The 20401-nt window shown below is 33.8% G+C and overlaps 1 protein-coding gene across 7 annotated transcripts in view; it reads right to left on the minus strand.

Annotated features, from left to right (window-relative positions):
• CSMD3 (CUB and Sushi multiple domains 3) overlaps positions 1–20401 on the minus strand; it is a 1172992-nt gene that overhangs the window by 358507 nt on the left and 794084 nt on the right. For all 7 annotated transcript variants that reach the window (XM_070630871.1, XM_070630869.1, XM_070630875.1 and 4 more), the window contains 3 exons: positions 16259–16447; positions 6403–6519; positions 434–649 (listed from right to left, as the gene is read on the minus strand). In XM_070630871.1, the coding sequence (XP_070486972.1) occupies positions 434–649; positions 6403–6519; positions 16259–16447 (522 nt within the window). The remainder of the gene's footprint in view (positions 1–433; positions 650–6402; positions 6520–16258; positions 16448–20401) is intronic.

The raw sequence follows: 20401 nt of genomic DNA on the forward strand, positions 1-20401 counted from the left end.
GTAAACTATGCCTTTTCTAAGACATGTAAAACTAGAATATCACTGGTTTAATTCATATTTCATCTTTGAGTCTAATTGAAACTTTAAAATATATATTTGAATTTCCATTTTAAGTTCCCTAGGAATTTTAGCTACTTTTCCCCTCTGTTAGAACTCTGAAGGAGTGAAACTCAAAGAAATGTAATTAATGTACTTCTAGTAGATTTTTAGTGAATTAAGTTATTTTTGCTTTTGTTTAAATGTTCCCTTTAATGCATTACTATAGACAATGTTTAAGGTATTTCAAACTTTCTTTAAAATTTGTTGACAGGTATTTCTTTGTTTTCTTTTCTGTTGTTTTTCCCTCTCTGTTTTGTCACCCATAAGTTATGCTCACACTTTTAAAAACCTGATTTTTTGTAACTAAATGAGCTTTTTAAATTTATTATCTTACCAGAGAAGGTAATATTGAATCCTTCATAGGATATTGAAAAATCTGAAATGAAGCGCAACTGAGCCCTGAAATTTCCGTAAAGACCAGCATTGATTGTTGAAGGAAGTTCTGACCCAGTCAGACGCGCCAGTGGTTGGGTAAAACTACCGTTCTCTGTGATCAGTAAGTAGTCGTGATGGTCTTCCAAATGAAAGGTATGAAAGTTGAACTGTACACCTATTCAGAAAAAGGAAAATTAGACTTACGAAGTAGATCAGTAAAGCGGAGAGAGTTACCCACCTAACTAAAACCAAGACGTTCCTTATAATCGATTTCTCTGAAAATGAAAGACATTGCTATAAAACATTCCAAATGTATAGGATAATATTATCTTTCTTTTGGATCTTTTTTCTTCAGCTTCCTTATAAGAGATATAGTGAGTCAGTGTTGGAAACTGCTTGGAAATAAAATTTAAAATTAATACCTGAAAAGAAATCACCTGAGCGTTCTGAAAATTTCAAGGAAATTTCACCTCCTTTATTTATAATAGAAGTGCAGCTTTCTGGCAAACGTTTTACATGCCTCCTTCACTTCCCTCTGCAATCCCCTCAAACAACATAAACACAGTGCTTAGTGCTATAGCACTCAACTTCCAAAAATGTTTCACTCTCCTTTAGAAAAGAAATATAAAGCAGGCATAGGGAGGAATTATTTGTTAAACGAATACAATGACTCTTCAATTATTTTTCACACACTCCACTTGTGCATATAATCAACTGAAAAATGCACGTACAAGTGTTCAACTCATTGCATTTTCACAAACTGAACACACCTTTGCAAACAGCACCCAAATCAGTAGATGCAGCATTACCAACACCCAGAACTCTCTTTATGCAACTTTCCTGTTACTTCACTTTGCCAAAAGTGACCACTGACTCAATTTCTCTTAGCATAGGTTAGTTTAACTACTTTACATAAATGTTTTTGTAATTTATATAATGGGTTTATATAACATGTACTCTTTTGTGTCTGAGTTCTTTCACTCAATGTTAGGTATGTGAGATTCACCTCTATTTTTGTGCGTAGTTATGAGTTGTTTATTTTCAGTGATGTATAGTATAGGATTTCATTTTGTGGATGCACCACATTCATCTATCTCTTCAACAGTTGACGTCATTTAGGTAGTTTGCATTTTAGCATGAATGCAAATGGTACTGCTATGAGCATTCAAGTATGTCTTTTGCAGAACATATGTGCTTATTACTATTGGGTAAATATCTAGGAGTGGAAATACTGGGTCATGGGATGGATACATATACATATATGGATACATATACACACATATATATGGATATATATACATATATATATATGTTCTGCTTTAATAGATGCTATCTTACAAAGTGGCTGTGCCAATGTACATTTCCGTCACCAAATCTGGTTGCTCTCTGTCCTCACCAATACTTGAAGATTATTGATGTTTGCATTCATTCCATTCTGGTGAGTATGGTGAGACATCGCATTGTGTTCTCATGTGAGTTTTTAATGAGATTGTCCAGAACACATGTAAAATACTAACAATTACACATATACATACATGCACCATACTGTGTGTAAGACCCCAAATGAAATAAAGAATGACTGACACATTCCTCTTTCCCTTGAAGTGTTTTTTTTTTTAACTTGACTTAAAAAAAATCACCAAATCTTCTTTTAACTTGACTTAAAAAAATCACCAAAATCTTCATCCAAAACCACAAAACTCAGAGATGATAAGTAACATTTTTTTTAATATTATTTATCTAGATTTTAGTTCCAAATGCTGGATATTACTGGAGTCTTCATTTTTTTTTTTTTTAAAGTGATATAAAGTGAGACCGAAACAAATTGAAAACCCAAGCAATGATGAGACAAGGTTTTTATTACATAATGGATCAGTGATTTTGATTTGGAAAAGATTTGAAATGTACAATGATACAATTTTTCAAATGTTTTTTTCAAAATGTAACAGGTTTTTTTTTTTCATCTCTGCAATAGGCAAGAATATAATTAGAAGAAGTCCAGAAATTGAGTCAGTCTTTCAAATGTTCTTCAGTTCTTTCAGTATAAAGCAGTAATTAACACTAGACAGATGTAAATGAGAATGGGGTGTCAATATGGCAAGAAGATGGTTTGTAATCTAGATTAACTGTGATCCAAATTTACAAAATAACATGAGTGAAAATTCAGATGAGTCAATTTGATTTCTGTTATAGACTAAAACTAAGAAAAACTAGTTTGATAATAGGAGAATAGATGGACAAAAGACAAGGAAAAACATTATGCATACAATTTATATATTTTTAGAGAAATGTGCTTGTTCTGATATGCACTGAATTAATACATGGGAAAATTAAAAAGTCTATTAGTGGTATTAATAAGCCCACTGTCGGTTATTACGTAGCCTTTTTGAGCCTTACTTTCTTCATTTATAAATGGAGTTCTAATAGGGCTGTCTTGGAATTTAAATGAGACAATACATGGGAGTGACTTATCACAGTGCTTTGTACAGAGGAAGTGCTCAGCAACCATTAGCCATTGTTATTGTTCAATCCTTCGACATGAGAGCTATTTTTTTCATGCCATTCAGTCCTAGCCAGCCACTTTCTGAAAGAAAACTTTTATTTATCAGATTATGGTTCAAACAATAAAATCAGTTTTCACTACTGCAAAACAACGTAAAACATTCAAAGTTATGCTGAAGGTCAATTAATCCAAAGAAGAAAATGATACTAAGAACCTACTATATTCTAGGCATTATGGAATATAAAGATTTAGAAGACTGTAAAAAAACTCATGGTCTATGGGGAAAGAAACATAAACCAAAAGTGCAAACATTCTGCTAAGTGCTATAAAAGTGATTAATATCAGTCAATATAGGAGCATAGAAATACAGGTAACTAATTTGTCAGTGGGGCTGGCAGAGGCTTCTGAAGGCAATGACCTTCAAAAGTGAGCAGAAGTTTGTGGAGGAGCAGTCTTGAGCTAGACATTTCAGGAGGAAGGGGCAGACAGGCCAAAACACACAGCCTTAACAGGGCAATTGATGTTTGAGGAATAGTGAGAAAAGGTCAGTGGTCTCAACATCATAGTGCCTTCTCACAAGAGTGATAATTCAAGAAGCCCCATAAGGCAATTTATGTTACAGACATATATGAAGAGACTTGGGCTTAAAGTCAAAATATCATGAATATCGCAGTTTTAGTCACAGTCATGCCACCAACTGTGACTTTGAGGGTGCCATACTGACTTGTGTGTGGGGGTTTTTTTTCCAGTTTAAACTGATAGGATTGGACTATTCTTTATCTAAGGACAATCCCACCTCTAAGAGTCGAAGTCTATTTTAATGTAGGTTTTTTTTCTCAAGATCTCTAGTAGACTATATATAATTAGCATTTTGATTTTTGTAATGTGTTTAAGAAAAATCTCTTATGGCATCATAGCAAATATGGAGCAATGCAGACTGAATGATATTGTAGTTAAGTGAATCTGAAACTGTAGAACAACTCTGTGCGTTCCAACACCATGACTTAGTGTTAAGTGGTGAAGACATTACTGATGGTGTGTTTGAAGTTTCTTATTTCTTACATATTTAGCTATTCAGATCTGTCCTATTTAAGAGTTTTATAAACTCCTAAAGTCTTGATGATTGTGATTATTTAAGAAAATTCTGACTGTATAATGTAAATGTAAATCATTTCAAAATGATCTCACAGGGACTCTGGATCAAGACTAATATGACCAAATATAACAGGAGTAAATATAAAAACCTGCACTAAAGAGAGAAGAAAGTCAATTGCATAATTATAGAATTTTACGAATTGAGCTTAACTGTACTTTAATATCTCAATAACCTAAAAAAATGATTCAGTTGACCAAAAACTTATTTTGAATTAGTAGTATGACAAGGCTGTAAAAAGTTAATGAAAGCACATCTAGGCTCCATTTTTGAAAATGATTGGTAGAGTTAGACAATGCCATACTGCATTTTGTTCTGTAAAAATACATTTTTAGAAGGTTATTGATATCCCTAAATATCAAAAAGAAGGAACACATCCAGAGAAAGGTGATTAAAATGGTGATGACAATGAAAATATCTTACAATAAAGAATTGAAGGAACTGGGAGTGTTTAGTCTGGGGAAAAAAGGCTGGGAAAAAGTATTAAGGGGTAGAGGACAAGACAAACATGGTAGTCACAGAATAGTCACTTGGTATATTTGAGGAACTTCAGGTTGGAGCAGGAATTTGTTGTTTGTTTGTTGTCTAACTCTAGAGGGCAGACCAGGGATAAAATTTGCAGAATAATTTTCAAACAATTAGAAATATACAAAAATTGAGCAAGTTTTCCCAAGGAGTAAGTTTCCCATCAAGAGACATATCAATAACAGGGCAGATCCTCCTGTTTCTGGAACACCATGGAAATTGGTATGCTGGGTGAGAGGTTAGACTATATTACCTTGACGACTTCTCCAAACTTTAAGAGATTATCCTTTGCATAACTTTGGCTACACTTTGTAACAGTTTTACTTCTGACAAATTTTGTTGACTCTTAGGAGAAAGGCATCTAAATCTGCATGTCTTGCCATGTAAATACAGATTTAATTAACACTTGCAACCTATGAAGATGCAAAACCTTAAGTGTTAATTAAACCTCTATTTACATACCAAGCATTATGTAGCCTTCCATTTTCTTGCATAATACAAGGAAGCTTATTTTAAACTCCATTAATCCACTGTGCAGGAGAATAACAGGATGTTTTGGTTAACTTCCAGCAGAAAGTCTTATATTATGGAGAAAAACAACAACCATAGTTTACAAAGTCTTCCACCTCATTGCTGGTGTTCAATACCAGAATGCTCATTTTAAGAACTTTTTTTTTCCTCAATAACATTTAATGTCATTATAATAATAATCCCTATATAATTCTCATTCTCAATGAAATGATGTATAATTTTAATATAGGCAAACAATTTGTGAAAGCACAATGAATTCAAATATATTAAACACAAGCTTTAATTTTTTAAAGTGTAACAGCATCTTCTCATTGCTAGGGTTTTTTGTTTCAACGGTTTTTTTTTTTAGATTTTCTGTAGTAAAATCAGTAAGTATAATATAATAATAAAAATCAATAAGAAAAATATAACGACAGAGCTAAAAGAAAAACTACTCCAAAGCAGTTTTTTAAATGAATAAATTAACTCTTTTTCAGAGACAACACACTGAGATTTCCAGGTAAATAACCTTAATCCATTTTGTTTTAATATATTAGGATGGCCATTTTCCCATTGTTAAGTTATTATCTCAATCACTTATACTGTTGATTTACTAGTTTGGCTGTATTGCACGAATGAACCATATTTAGTACTACAGGACCTTTCATTTATTTGTTCAAAGGACATTTATTAATGTCTACCATATGCACAGTGCAATTTTACACTCCTGTTCAATAATGTGAGGTTCATCTACAATTCTGATAGAAAATTTGTGACATACATATTTCTAACATGGTTATAAATTTATATGGGAATATAACTATAATAATCATAAACATTCTAAAAACCAAGTGCATATAAAGATGTACTATTTGCTTTACAATTAGCTCAGCATTTCACAGCATCTTCATATTCACTTTTACAATTTTGAAATCAATCTCTTTATCACTATACCAGAGACAAAAGTCATCCTATTTGAGGTTTTGTTGATATGAAAATTCCAAATAACATTAGTGTAATATATCGAAAGCAACTAAATATATCACTAACATAATATAATACTAGAGAAAAGTAAATATAATCCTGTACTGCAGTTACTCAAACTGAATTTTGAGCATCTTTTAGTACTGATCTGTTTTTGGTCATGCAAAATGACATTGTAAAGGGCAATGAAATAAAAATAGATGCAATGAAACTTCAGAAGATAGCCCACTTATCATTGCATGAAGCAAATTACCTTTTCCATGGGTTACATCAACAGTCCATGTACAATTCAGAGAATTTGGATAAAATTCTGGGTAACCAGGCGATAAGATTGTTCCACTGGGCCCTCTAACATCTCCTCCACATAATGCTGAAAATACAAAGAAATACAGTCATACAAGCAGTCGGAGTTAGAGAGGCAGAGGCTGAACAAATCTCTTCTCTCCTCTCTTGAAACAGAATGAGTCTGATTTTCTTTGCTTAAGCTACTTCCTGGTAATAACAGGAATATGTAAAGATCTCTTCCAATACTAGGAAATCGTTTCACCCACTGCAGCACCAGAGAAGAAAAAGGTATGTAATAGCCTCTGAGAATTAACACTTGCCCCAAGAGAATGTAGTTCAACTTTCCATATTTGAATTTCAAGTACGCACTTATCTTATACATTTCTAATTATGAGCAACATTTGCATAAATTGGTCATAAATTAAACATGACTAATTAATTGTTTAGCAACCTCTCTTTTATTCAGCTTTAAGAAAACAGGTTGTTAATTATACATAATTATTCTTTTAGATTCCTAAAGGGATGTGTGTCATTCTTCATAGAATTCCTTTTAAAACAGTAAACTAAGCAGTTAAAATTTTGAAGACTTCTTCTGTACTTCATTTCTTTGGAAATTATCATTAACAAAAAGGAATTTTTGAAACGGTATCAATTTTTAAGAAAGTACTCCAAGATAATAAAAATAAATAAATGTTTAGGAACTGAGGTCAAAGAAATTAAAATCCAATTCAATGTCCCCTTATTCAAGAACAAATCACAGTTTAGAATGTCTTCTACCACATTCGACAACCATCAGTGGTTATGGGATACCAGATAATTTTATCGGTATGAAAAATTAGAGGAGATGGTCATGTGGCCCAGTGGTTAAAGTTTCGTGCACTCTGTTTCAGTAGTCAGTGTTGCAGATTCAGATCCTGGGTACAAACATACTCCACTCATCAGCCATGCTGTGGAGACATCCCACATATAAAATAGAGGAAGATTGGCACAGATGTTAGCTCAAGGATAATCTTCCTCAAGCAAAAAAGAAGAGGAAGATTGGCAATGGATGTTAGCTCAGGGAAAATCTTCCTCACACACACACAAAAAAAACATTAAAGGAGACAAAGATACAGCCAGGTAAGAATGTATATTTTAGTGGAAACAGAAAGGTTTTGACTCCTTGTTTTACTCCACTTGGAGATGCCAACTCTCTTGGACATGGGCAAGGGCAGTAAGTACTGTGAATGCAATGTACAGCCTTGTCTGCTCTGATCCTTGCTCAGCTTCCCTGGGTCACCAGAAAAGTGAGTTTTGGCTGTATTCTCTTCCATGATTTCTTCCGAGCAGCGATGCTGAGGAGAATAGTTGTGGCAATCTGACTGCTATTCCACACTGACCTGACTGGAAATAATGTTTGCAGTTCCTAGAAGTATTTAAGCATGCAGGCTTGTACTTACATGTATACTATACAAAATTTAAAACCACTCCTTCTTTTGTTATTTCTTTTACTCCACTGAGGAGTAAAAGTCTTGACCAGTACCTTTTAGAGCTGTCTCATAGGCTGCCTTCCTGAGATCAAAACAAGCCCACGCTTGTAATCACATTTACTATCAAGATATTGCAATAATATGCATGGTTTGGTATCCTACGCTTCTGTTTAGAGCCTGGGCAGCCGTCCACTGGTAATTATTTTTACTGAACCTCTCAATTGTCTTTCAATTTTTTAAAAAGCCTCATTGTCCTTTCTTGGTCAATCTAAGAGCTGTGTGCCATTTCCACTATATCTTGCTGATAACAGTGGTGCTAAGTCGACCTGCTTTTACTTTTCTTATAATTCTTTCTGCTTCTTACAGAGGACTGTTTGTTTTTTTATTACATTATTTTTACATTATGTCAATTTATTCCTAATACACTACATTTCATTTTATTCTCCATTGTAAAAGTCACACAAACAGTCTAACAATACCACATGGTATGAATTAGTTGAGTGAAATGTGATGAGTGAAAATGAACTATTGGATTAAAACCTTCAATCTCTATTTGAAAGAACTGTATTTCATACAGTTAGAGTAAAACTCAGTGAAGAGAAGGATCAAAATTAAGAGAGTTACATTAGTTAATTAGTTAAATTAGATGCAAAAATGTAACAAAAAGAGTGTGACATTTTTAGAAAGTATGTCAGGCATGCGTATGTGTATCTGGTGGGTGTACAAGTTGTAGAGGGAAAGCTCTTTTCTGCATTAGCATTCTTTGGAATAAAGCTATTTTGTCAAATATCCTTTTCTGAACTCAGAGAATTTCTTGGAATTTTCTGTCTGCAAGCTGCACCTAATATATCTGTGTTGAAAGTGGGACTTTAAAGAGACATTCTGCAGATAAACAAATAAAGTTAACCATAAACACATTAAAATATTTAGGAGAAATGGTCGACTAATATGTTATTAATGAACATTTACATTGTTACTTTGATTACAATCAGATGACAAAAGATAGAGTGCATTTTTATGACAGTGGAGGTTTCCATCATTTGAAAATATTAGTGTTGGATGAAGGCTTTGAAAGGAACTGATCAAAGATAAAATTTCATAGTAAATAATAAGAAAAGAGTGTGCTTCAAATCTCTTTTTGTTTTGAAAGATGAAACTAAAAATATGAAAATATATGGACTTTGTTATTGTTTGCTTGTTTTATTTTGGTTTTTTTGCTGAGGAAGATTCACTCTGAGCTAACATCTGTTGCCAATATTCCTCTTTTTGCTTGAGGAAGATTCCTCCTGAGCTAACATCTGTGCCAATCCTCCTCCATTTTGTATGTGAGTCACTGCCACAGCATGGCCACCAAGTGGTGTAGGTCCACACCTGGGATCTAAACCTGGGCTGCTGAAGCGGAGCATGGCAAACTTAACCATTAGTCCACAAAGCCAGACCCTGCACTTTATTTTATATCTAATAAAACTTAGGATAAAATTGCAACTACTCACTAAAGCTTAGCAAAAGCAAGGCCAAACACTCATACTGAACTTACAATGTGGCTGGCACTGCTCTGAAGATTTTTCTTTTTATTAACTCAATTAACCTGTATAACAACCTTACAAGAAAAGTACTGAAATTCTTCACTGTTTACAGATGAGAAAGTACAGAGAGAACTCAAGCAGTCTAATTCCAGAGTCCATGATCTTAAGCAGTCTCTTGAATCAAGTGTTGATTTTTTTCCACGTTACAAAGTTAGTTTTTCTACAAAAAAATATTACAGCAAGCTATGATGTCCTTCACTTACATTTGACTTTGTAGCATTCCCCTCCAAAGGATTAATATATAAAAATTATTCAAGAGTATCATTCATTCTCTCAGAGATTCATTTAATCCTTTTGTGTTCAAATGACTCTATTTTTTTATTTTTTTATTTTTTGAGGAAGTTTAGCCCTGAGCTAATATCTGCTGCCAATCCTCCTCTTTTTGTTGAGGAAGCCTGGCCCTGAGCTAACATCCGTGCTCATCTTCCTCTACTTTATATGTGGGATGCCTGCCACACCATGGCTTGCCAAGCAGTGCCATGAACTGGCGAATCCCAGGCCGCCGAAGCAGAACGTGTGAAGTTAACTGCTGCGCAACCGGGCTGGCCCCTCAAATCACTCTCTTTTTAAGCACCTAAAATGTAAATGTGTCAGTATCTTTGTCTGTTCTTATCTTTAGTTGATCTATATCTTACAGATTCTCATTTGTCAAAGGCTTTGTGATTAAAACAGCCTTCCATTATCAGCAGCAGCATCATCGTTTTCATCAACCTAATGAAATCCTTCATCTTTCTAAATGAGATTATTTTACACTGCAAATATTTGGAATTGTATTTGCTTTATATTATTGGCCTTTTGAACAACTGCAAGAGATTAACTACATGTGCATTAATACAATGCAGAGTGATTGAGGTTAATGTAAGCCTGAGTTGGATTAATTTTATAAGTCGTTAATTTATTACTGAATATTCTTTCAATCTGATGATGTTTGCTTTTCTGGAAACATCCCTTCCTTTAGAATGCCAAATGTAAGAGGAAATCAAATAGCCTGTAAGAATCAATCATGAGAGGCCTAACATATCAAGATAAATAAAAGATAAGCTTTATATGTGAGATTTATTTAGTTTTTCTTACTTTCAGATAGAAAATGGGACTCATATATATTGGAAAAGATATAGCAATATAGAGATTATTAAGAAAATTTCTCCAAGAATAATTTTTTAAAAAAGGAATGCTGAGAATTAAGTTAGTTCAAGAGAATATATGACCATTCATATAGTAAACTTCATTAGAACAAGAGTTTCTAAAAAGGATGTGATGGATCTCCTGTCTTATCATATACATCACCTCTTCTGAAGGAATCCCAATTTATTTGAACAACCTTGCCAATTGATGCCATATATCTTTAGGGATAGAAACACTTTTGCAATAGACATAATAGGTTTATATGTTCTTGGGAAGGGTAGATAGACAAATTCTATAACAAGTGAATCCTTAAAACACTGCAGAGAACTTAGGGAGCGATGAAACATACATGAAATACATATGAAAAAGCCAGTTACTTGATGTTAGAGCAAATAACTGATAAAGAAAAGCATTTAAAAGGACAAAGATCAGGAGCATGACAAAGTCACAATGATAGCCCAAAGTATGAGTTGAGAGCCATTAGCCAACACAATAATAATAATTATTACAGGTATTAAAATAATAACAAATATAAAATATAAATAACAACTATTAAAATAATCTTGGCTAGTAGCTTTTTCTCCTCCCTGATTTTTGGTACATATGATCACTACCGTGTCATGTGATAGGTATCAATTATAGTTTTAGAATAGTGAAGTCTCTTCAAAAACCAAGCCCTTGAATGTAATTGCCCAGATATGTAAAATCACACCATGCTCTCAGCAGTGATGCATCCCTGCCAAGTGTCAGACTGTCTATAACTAGAACAGACAATTTCTAGACCAGGGTCCATGAAGACATTTTGAGGATTGCAATGAAACACGGAAATAGTCACCTATTATAAATTTCATTAGTAGTTTTTGTTTGTTTGTTTTTAATCTCAGATCTGTTCTTTTCCTATTTCCAGGTGGCCCACTTTGAACTGTATATCCTTATCTGAGACTATTTACACTTGAGTTCTGTGCACACTTGCTTATCTTGAACTCTTAGATTCTAAATGTTAATTCATGTACTCTTTTGCTACATTAGCCTATGTACTCAAATCTTTTAATAAGATGGAAGGAATAGGGGAAATGATGAGGTTTAACTATATTCAGCTAAATTTTGGGTTCTGCCTCTAATGACTTGAGTGACTCCGAGTTACTCACATAATCTCTTTCATTTTAAATTTCCCCATAAAAGATGGTTATATTGTTTATCAAAAAAAAAAAGAAAATTGGGATAATTTGAGGGTGAAATCAGGATGCCAAGACAAAAGGTGAAAATAGGGCTTGCCTTAGGCAATTTAGAATGTATGGTCCATCTATCTATCAAAAAAGATAGTAATTTTAATTAACAATGCCCAGTTCCTGAAGGATTGAATCACACCAGGCATATTTACCCCTAGTATTCATGACAACCTTATGTCCCCAGTACACAGAAACATTACATGGCTGTGACTTTTGACATACATGCTGACCTTGACATGAGTTGGCCAAAGCAGAATGCTATCCTGGCTTTTCCTCTCTGACCTTTTCTAGAGTCATTCAAATCTCAGTTCCATAAAAAACACTGGGGAGATATTCATGATATTCACTATTCAAAGTGGCTAGTGAAAAGTGGTGGTGTTCTTTTTTAAAAAAAATCTAATATCTTATGTGTCAGGAGACGTCTTTTAAAAATACATGTTAAAAGAACAAGAACGACACATGGTTCCTGATCTCAAGAATATAATTAGGAGAAGAAGAAGATGAATATGACTATTAACTACTCCACTAGCTCAAGGAGAACATAGATAATATTTGTTCATGCTCAAAAATATTTCTTTAGTGCCTACACAATATAATTAATAAATATTAATTTAGTGAATCAATAGGTGGTTATAAGGTAGCAAAAAATACCACAACAAGTAGAGAACTACAGGGTCTAGGAGAAGTTGAGACTTTGCCCAGATGCTTTATTCAGGGAAATCACAAACAAGACAATGGCCTTTAAAGACTGACTAGGATTTTGATAAACACAGTTGAGGGAAGGGCTAGGACCTTCTAGTGGAAAGGAAAAACATTAACAAGGCAAAGGGCAGAAAATATATAAGCAAAATCAAAATATAGTAAGTATTCCCAAAAGGCTGGAAAGTATACAGTTTGTTCATTCTTTCATTCAACACAGATTTATTGACTACCCACTGTGGGACAGGAACTGTTCTTGGCTTTGAGGATATAACAGTGAAGATAACAAAGTACCTGCCATATGGAACTTACATTCTTGCAGAAAAGCAGACAGCAAATACATAAAGATGTTAGAAAGTGGCAAATGCTGCGAAGAAAAATCTAAGTGGCAAGAAATGAGCTACTGTTTATAGGGAGTAGTCTGTGATATGACTTTTAAGTGGAGAGTGAGTGAAATTAGGAAGTGAGTGAGTCATGTGACTATATACATCCTGTTTCAAGAAGAAGGAAGAAGGGAGTGGGGGATGGAAGGACAGAGTGAGAGGAGTGAGGGAAGGGTTCTCACATTTGAAGAGTAGCCAGGAGACCCATGTAGCTAGAGTGCAGTGGCATGAATGAGGGAGAGAGTGGCAAGAGATGAGGCATGGGAGGTAGTAAGGGCCCCGGGGGCAATTAAGTCAGGAAAATTTTTTGGATTTTATTCTTCTTGGGATGGGCAAGTGCTAGAAGGTCCTGGGCAGAGGAGTGTCTTGATCTGTCTCAATTTATAAAAGGATTACTCTGGTTGCTCTGTGGAGAGCAGACCCAAGAGGTCAAGACGGGAAGTAAAGAGACCCCTCAAGAAACGCATGGTGAAAGATAAGGTATCAAATTTACTAAATAGCGTAGAATCTAACTGAACCATATCTGACTTGAGTTTCAAGGTTCCTTGGTCAGTAGTGAAACAAGATGAACTTAGAAAGGATCAATTTTTACTCAGAAACCCAAGTATATGGAAAACAGAATTTCATTCAAAGTACTCTTTCCATATGATATAACTGATAGCAAAACGGGTAATGTCCTGTTCTTCAGTCCAAGTAGTACAGAGTATCCATAAACTATTTAAAGAGCTATATGTATTTTTTATACAAAATTCTTAAACATGTGGTGTCACTGAGGAAAGAATAACAAAATCTATAATTGTATTTTTATTTTAAGGAATTTTAGGACTTTACAATAGTGGAGAATATGGGTAGGAGGCAGTGTAATAGAACACTTGTGCATAGGATCTGAATCTAGGCTGCCTGAGTTTCAATCCTGACTGCCATTAACCAGTGGGGTGACATAGGGCAAAGTACTTAATCTTTGTCTTAATTTTCTCATCTGTTAAGTGGTAATCATAATAGCACTTACCTCATAGAGTTATTGTGAAGATAAAATGAGTTAATATATGTAAAGCTCCTGTAGCAGGACCAGCACATGGTAAACCATCAATAAATGTTAGCTATCATTATTGCCACCAACCCTCATTGTGTAGTTTGCTTTGTGAATCAGTTAATTGTGAGCTGTGAAGACACCACAAGAGCTGCTGTGTAAGAGTGAAGCATGCCATACGTTGAGTATCCAAGAAATCTAGGACAATCAAGGTTACATTCTTGGTTCAGGGAAAGAAATTCTGTTTATTTACTTTAATTCTCTTTACCGAAAGAAATTTAGATTAGTTGCCTCTGGGGAAAAAGTTTAGATTGGAGGAAAGGCCTAATCAATTCAGTTTACTAGGTGATAGGATAGTTGAGTCCAGTTCAAGTTAATGAAAAATTAAGTAACTGCTTTATACAAACTCAGACATTTAAAAAAATGAACATAATTCAGCCCTTGTCCAGATATGCTCAGAATGAAATGGGAATACAAAAGAGGAGGACAGATCAAAGTGGAGGTTCAAAGTGACATGATCCTCTCTTTCAAAAAGAGATGCCTTATAAGGATGCAGAAAGTACACAGAACTGGAAAGGAGGGAGTCCTCATGGTTAAGGATCATGAATTCCACGATTAGTAATTTGTTCTTTCATCCCTAGGCAACAGAAAGATATTAAGCATTTTTCATATGGACTATAACATGAAATAACATTAGTGTGAAGGATGGAGGGTAGACTGAAAAAGTTGGAGATTGAATTTAAGGTTGATTGTAGTTGCACTGACAGGGATGATGAGGGCCTGTGTCGCTTAGGGGCAAACTAGATATATTCACTTTTATTATTAATAGAACTTAAGTATGTTGGTATTCTTGGACATAATTTTTATCCTTCTGCTGCTTCTGATAACATTGCCTCCATACCTTTTCTATCTTGGTGAATTTACTCATGCCAACCATGTGGCTTTACCAGGATCTGGTAAACATAGTACCTTTATATCACTATCATTTGCCACAACCATAGGGATGGATGGACACATGAGCTGGACAAAGCCAAGCACAATCAACACTTCGCCTTTACTACGGTAACTGGTGTAGGTATGGACAGATCAGAGACTTTTCCTGAGATTTTTCTAATTGGAACAACAAGGAAGAACTCTCATTCTTCTCTGATCCTGAAAATATGAGGATATTTGTTTCCATCTTCCCAAGAGTATATTCTCCACCACCAATCCCCCATGTGAAGAAGCCTGGCTGCACTGAAGAGAATTATGTCAATACACAGAGAAAAGCTGAGGTGGCAATGGAGAGATTCTTAAAAAGGTTTGAATTCATGATTATAATTAGCAATGAGAAGTATGCCACCCTTGACTTTTCTAAGATCTGAATAGTTGAACAACAAATTCTGCTTTTATTTTTTAAGACCAATTAGAGTTGGGTTTCTGTCATTACAATCACAAGAATGCTGACTATTTAAAAGAGTATTGTACTAAATATAGAAAAGATGTGCTGATGACTCTTTTAAACTTTGTCATAAAAACAAATTGCCCTAAAGTTGTTACTAAAAAATGATGGCACTAATAATACTTGAAAATTTAATCACAAAATTACAGCTTTGATCTTCTTCTTTAAAAAAGAGTAAGTATAGAAGCTGAGAATAGCATTATAAATAAAAATTAAAGCCCAGAAATAAATAATGTACAGATTTACATTGTGCATGCTTTTTAATAAAGCAAGTATGAAATCACTTCCCAATATTAGGGAAACAGTTTCCTCCACTGCATTTTCATGTGTGTTTTCTGAAAAATGAAGCATTTCTGACTTATTCTCCATAGAAACAAAGAAGTGGTAAGAACACTAGTATACTATTTATTATAACCAGGAACTCGCCACCACAGGGCAGTCTGAGTACACCACCATAGTGCTGTAGAGCTAGGTAGAATTGGGACTGGCACCTGTTGCCTTCCAAGGCAGAAGATAAATGTTCTAACCATTCAGTGCAGTCACTTGATACCAATTTGACATTTTCAATGCTATTTTATCAAAGGGTCCAAGCACACAATATATGCTTAAAATGGTTACCCCAGCACATTTAAAAAATACATATAGCATCCTTAGGCATGGGGTAAGTTTGGCTGATTATCAATCTTCATTCTTTCTTTTCTTCAATAATGGTTTGATAACATAAAATTGCCAAAATTCAAGATATTCTTTTAAAAATATGAAATATTTTTTAGTTATGTTAATCCTCACATTTTATAAAGACTATATTGATTTCTTTTAGTTTTATAAATCAGCTTATTTTGTATATTGAATGAATTCTTACCATCACAGGTTGGGAGTGGATGACTCCACCAGTGGTTTTTTTCACATAGAAGGGGCTCTTCATGGCTCAGCCGGTATCCTGGATCACAACTAAATGAAACAGTAGATCCAATGGAGAAATCATGACCATAGCGACGGCCATGTACAGGTATGCCAGGGTCCAAGCAAGAATAAGTATTCACTGTAACACCTGGGAAACAGAGGGAATATGATGAAGAATAAGCTTGATGGGAATCAGATTTGCTGAAATTGATTCCTATTTCTTGAAACAATTGTGATGTGATCATTATTCTTCTAGGCACCCGAGGCTTTGAAACCCTCATTCCTCTTTGAATGTCTCTCACACTTTTTTTTTTCCTTCAAGAAATATGTCTGGCATCCACCCTCACTAAAACGCACAATGTCATTTATTACTTCTCTTACCCTACCCAACACCGTCATCACTTCAAATCTGTGAGACAACAATAATGTCTGGCCTCTCTTTCAGGATTTTTCATCTCCAATCGATTCTATATATAATTTTGGACATATTTATCCCTAATACATGTTATTTCAGTGCTTTTGTATCCAACTGCTAATGGTAAAAGTTCAAAGTCATCACCCTGAAATTCAAACTCCCAAATTGAACCCTACTAGTTTTAAGTTCCATTATCTCCCAAAAGTCATTCTTCATACTAGTCAGCTAAGTCTCTTCACTAGTTTTATGCTTTATTTTTCTGCCACAAATACTCTCATACGTCTCCTTAATTCATACAATCTTCTCAGTCTTTAACAGGCAAGCTCAGATCCTCTCTCCTTCAAGTCTTGATCTTCTAATGCTCTAGTCCATACATAACTTTCCTTTATCCAAAATTCTGATGTTGTAGTGAAATCTCAAGAAATCAGGGACAAGGGAATTTGAAGAGGTCACATACAATGCAAATTATAGTAAAAGCAAAATCAAGCAAATTTAATTATTCAAAAGTGATTTTAATGCCTTCAGCTTACTCAGAGTAAAAGTCAGTGAATCGTACAAGGTTAATCATTGCATTTGTCCTTCTTATCTCTCCAACTCATAGATGAAGTAAAATAACACATTTTTTAAAGTCCCTTACCATACTGTATACATCTAGCAGTCACAGAATAAATCTAAAGAAACACTTCATATTTGATTGACAAGCAAATAAATCAAAGCAATGGAAATGTTGAAAAATTGAGAAAATGAGAAAAATCATGATAGACAGAGAGTATAATTCATTAACAAATAGTCATTAAAAATTACAACATATTTGGTAGTTAAGTAGTTTTAGAAGATTCTTAAATTTTGGCAATGTACAAAATTTTCAGGAGTTCACACTGGCATTATAACAAATGACATTGACATTTTCACATTTTTCTTATTTTATAAAACTTGTTTTTTAATAAAAGTAAAATCTCAGAACAGATTTTCTGCTTATTTATTTATTCTATGTAATAAAAATATTTGAACATTTTAATTTTGGTTTCTCTATGCCTTTGGCATATCTATTGACTTTAAATATACAAACTGTTATTTAAACTGTACAGTCTTCTAGACGTCTACCATTTTCCATAATTGAAAAAAAGAAAAGTTTCTATACATGCATATAAAAATATGTGTTTAGAGACTGGTATGTGTCTCTATGGATTTGTTCTATATCCATTTATAATTATATTGTTTTATATAATATTTAGATATTCAAGAAGACTAAATTATATTTATATTTCAAGAAATATGACATAAACAGAAGTGATTTTTTCTGGGGGAAAAAAACTGTACTGTAACAAAAAATGGGTTATGTTCCTAAAGTCTATTTTACGTTGTCATTATTATTTTTAATGTGTTTTGAAAACTATAAATAATCTTATCCTCTTAGCACAGTTTTTGCAATCTCCTTGTTTTGAGAAGATAAAGTAGGGTAAAAAGTGCCCCAGGAAAGGGAATGAAATGGAAACCCGGAGTGCAAGAAGTGGCAGCATTGCAAGAAATCCTTCCCGTAGAATTTGGTCCCCCAGAGAAATCAAGTTTTGTCTTTTAATGGATTTAATTTTTTAAAAAATAGAAATTCACCAAACACCAAATATATTTTTAACATTTTAATTAGTGTAATAATTAAAGTTTTACTTTACTTGTTTCGAGGTTTGTGAATGGTTCATTTAAAAAAGATAGTTTGGTTACCTTCAGCTTGGGAAACTTACTAAGAAAGTGAAGGTAGAAAAAGTTTTTGTGGTTGCTTGTTTTCCTAATAAGAAAGGGTTTGTGACACTAGAGATTGTTTCACAATAGTAAGTAAACAACAAGACTAAATAAAAGAAAAATAAGAGAAAGTGATTTCATAAAATAATTTAAATAGAAAGTCACTGCTTACTAGCAAGATGTGACCAAAACTAATATCCAGTGCGTGTCTCATCAACCTCAGCCCCTCCCAACTCTCAGCCTCCACTCTGCCTGTTTAGGCACTGGACCTCAGTAACAACTTGGACTAGGTCACTAAGGGCCTATAGGTGACAAAGACCCTCTGCCTGACCAAACTTTAGTCAGACTCCTCTGAGCCCTCCTTTTGACTAGGCCTCACTCTTGAGCTCTGTCCTTGGCCAAGTTAGTCTACTTTTAGCAAGAATCCTGTTGGGTTAGTTTACTGAAAATCCCCTATGCTCAATATCTTATTATGCTTGCCTGCCTTCAGCAAAAATCCCATCTAGTGGATTTAGCCAGAATCCCCCCACCCATGATGTTTCTTCTCAGCAATTTTCCATGCACTGATCCCCACCCTGCTCCTTGGCTATAAATTCCCACTTGTAGGTGAGCTCAGTCCCTTTCTCCTACTCCAAAACCCCATTGTAGTAAAAGTCCACTTTGCTGTCTTTAGCAAGTGTCAGGAAAAATTACTTCTTTTACAACAAAGGAATAAATTTGAACTAGTCTTCTTGTTTTTATTCCTCATCTGACTAGGTTTTATAAGGAAAATATTAGAGGTATCATTTATTGAGCACTTACTACATGTTAGCCATTATAATAACACTTTGCATGTGTGGTTTCATTTAATCCTTAAAATGGTCCTATGTCTGACACGTGATAGAGACCACAAACCTCAGTTGGAGTCGGATTGAAAGTGATTTACTGGGCATAGGATACAGCAATGGACTAAAAGAAAAGGTGCCTGCCCATTTGTAGCATGTTGATAAAAACTGCTAGTAAGAATTAATTTTGAAATAGATTTCAAGAAATGACTCGACTCTGACTCAGTTTTAACAAATACATGTTAAACTAAAGATCTGAATTAAGGTCCTTTAGTTCCTTTGAATTCCAAAATACGTATTAATCTTGTTGCATTTTACAATAATGTTTAGGAAATATACTTCCATGCCATAAAACTCTAAATAAAGGGAAGTTAATATAATTAAACAATATTGTGGATAAGATGATTAAAATGAAAAAAAGCAATGAATACATATTGATTATGGTTTCAAATACCCATGAGTCCATTGACCAGATCTATTGAAGAAAGACACTCAACATGGAATATAAAGTTATAAATTTCAAATACAAAAATCTTTTCATGAGGGAGAAGGGGACATTGGAGACTGAATATAAAAAGTGATATAATATCCATCTGCACTTGATATAAAGATACCTTGCAGTAACCCTGTTAAATGCGCTGTTAGATCCATTCACCAAAACTATTTTTCATGCAAAGATACATGACAGTGTATTTCCAGATGAAAATGTGTGCATATATGAGTTTATATGTATGAGCACAGTCATACATCATATGCAATACATCCACACACGTAATTTGTTCTAATACGTAAAACAGACTTGCTTCTATGTATATATCAGCACCAATATTTTTAAAAATATCAGACATATTTTAGACTTTTAAAATAAAACTATAACCTTTTAAGAGGGATTATTATAATCCGATTCCAATAGTGTGAATTACAGCTTGTTTTAATATATAGTTTTTGATCAGTTATATTAGACATATACACATAGCCATATATGTGTATATATTTTATTTTTCAATGTTAACTAACTTTCAATATTTCATAAATAATAAAATTGAATATTTTAAATGGAAAATGTGTGCAATTGCTGTAAAATATAAAAGAATGATTGAATTTATGAAGTAAATGCCAAAAGAAT

The sequence above is a fragment of the Equus przewalskii genome, chromosome 8 (assembly GCF_037783145.1).
Source record: "Equus przewalskii isolate Varuska chromosome 8, EquPr2, whole genome shotgun sequence".
NCBI lineage: Eukaryota > Metazoa > Chordata > Mammalia > Perissodactyla > Equidae > Equus > Equus przewalskii.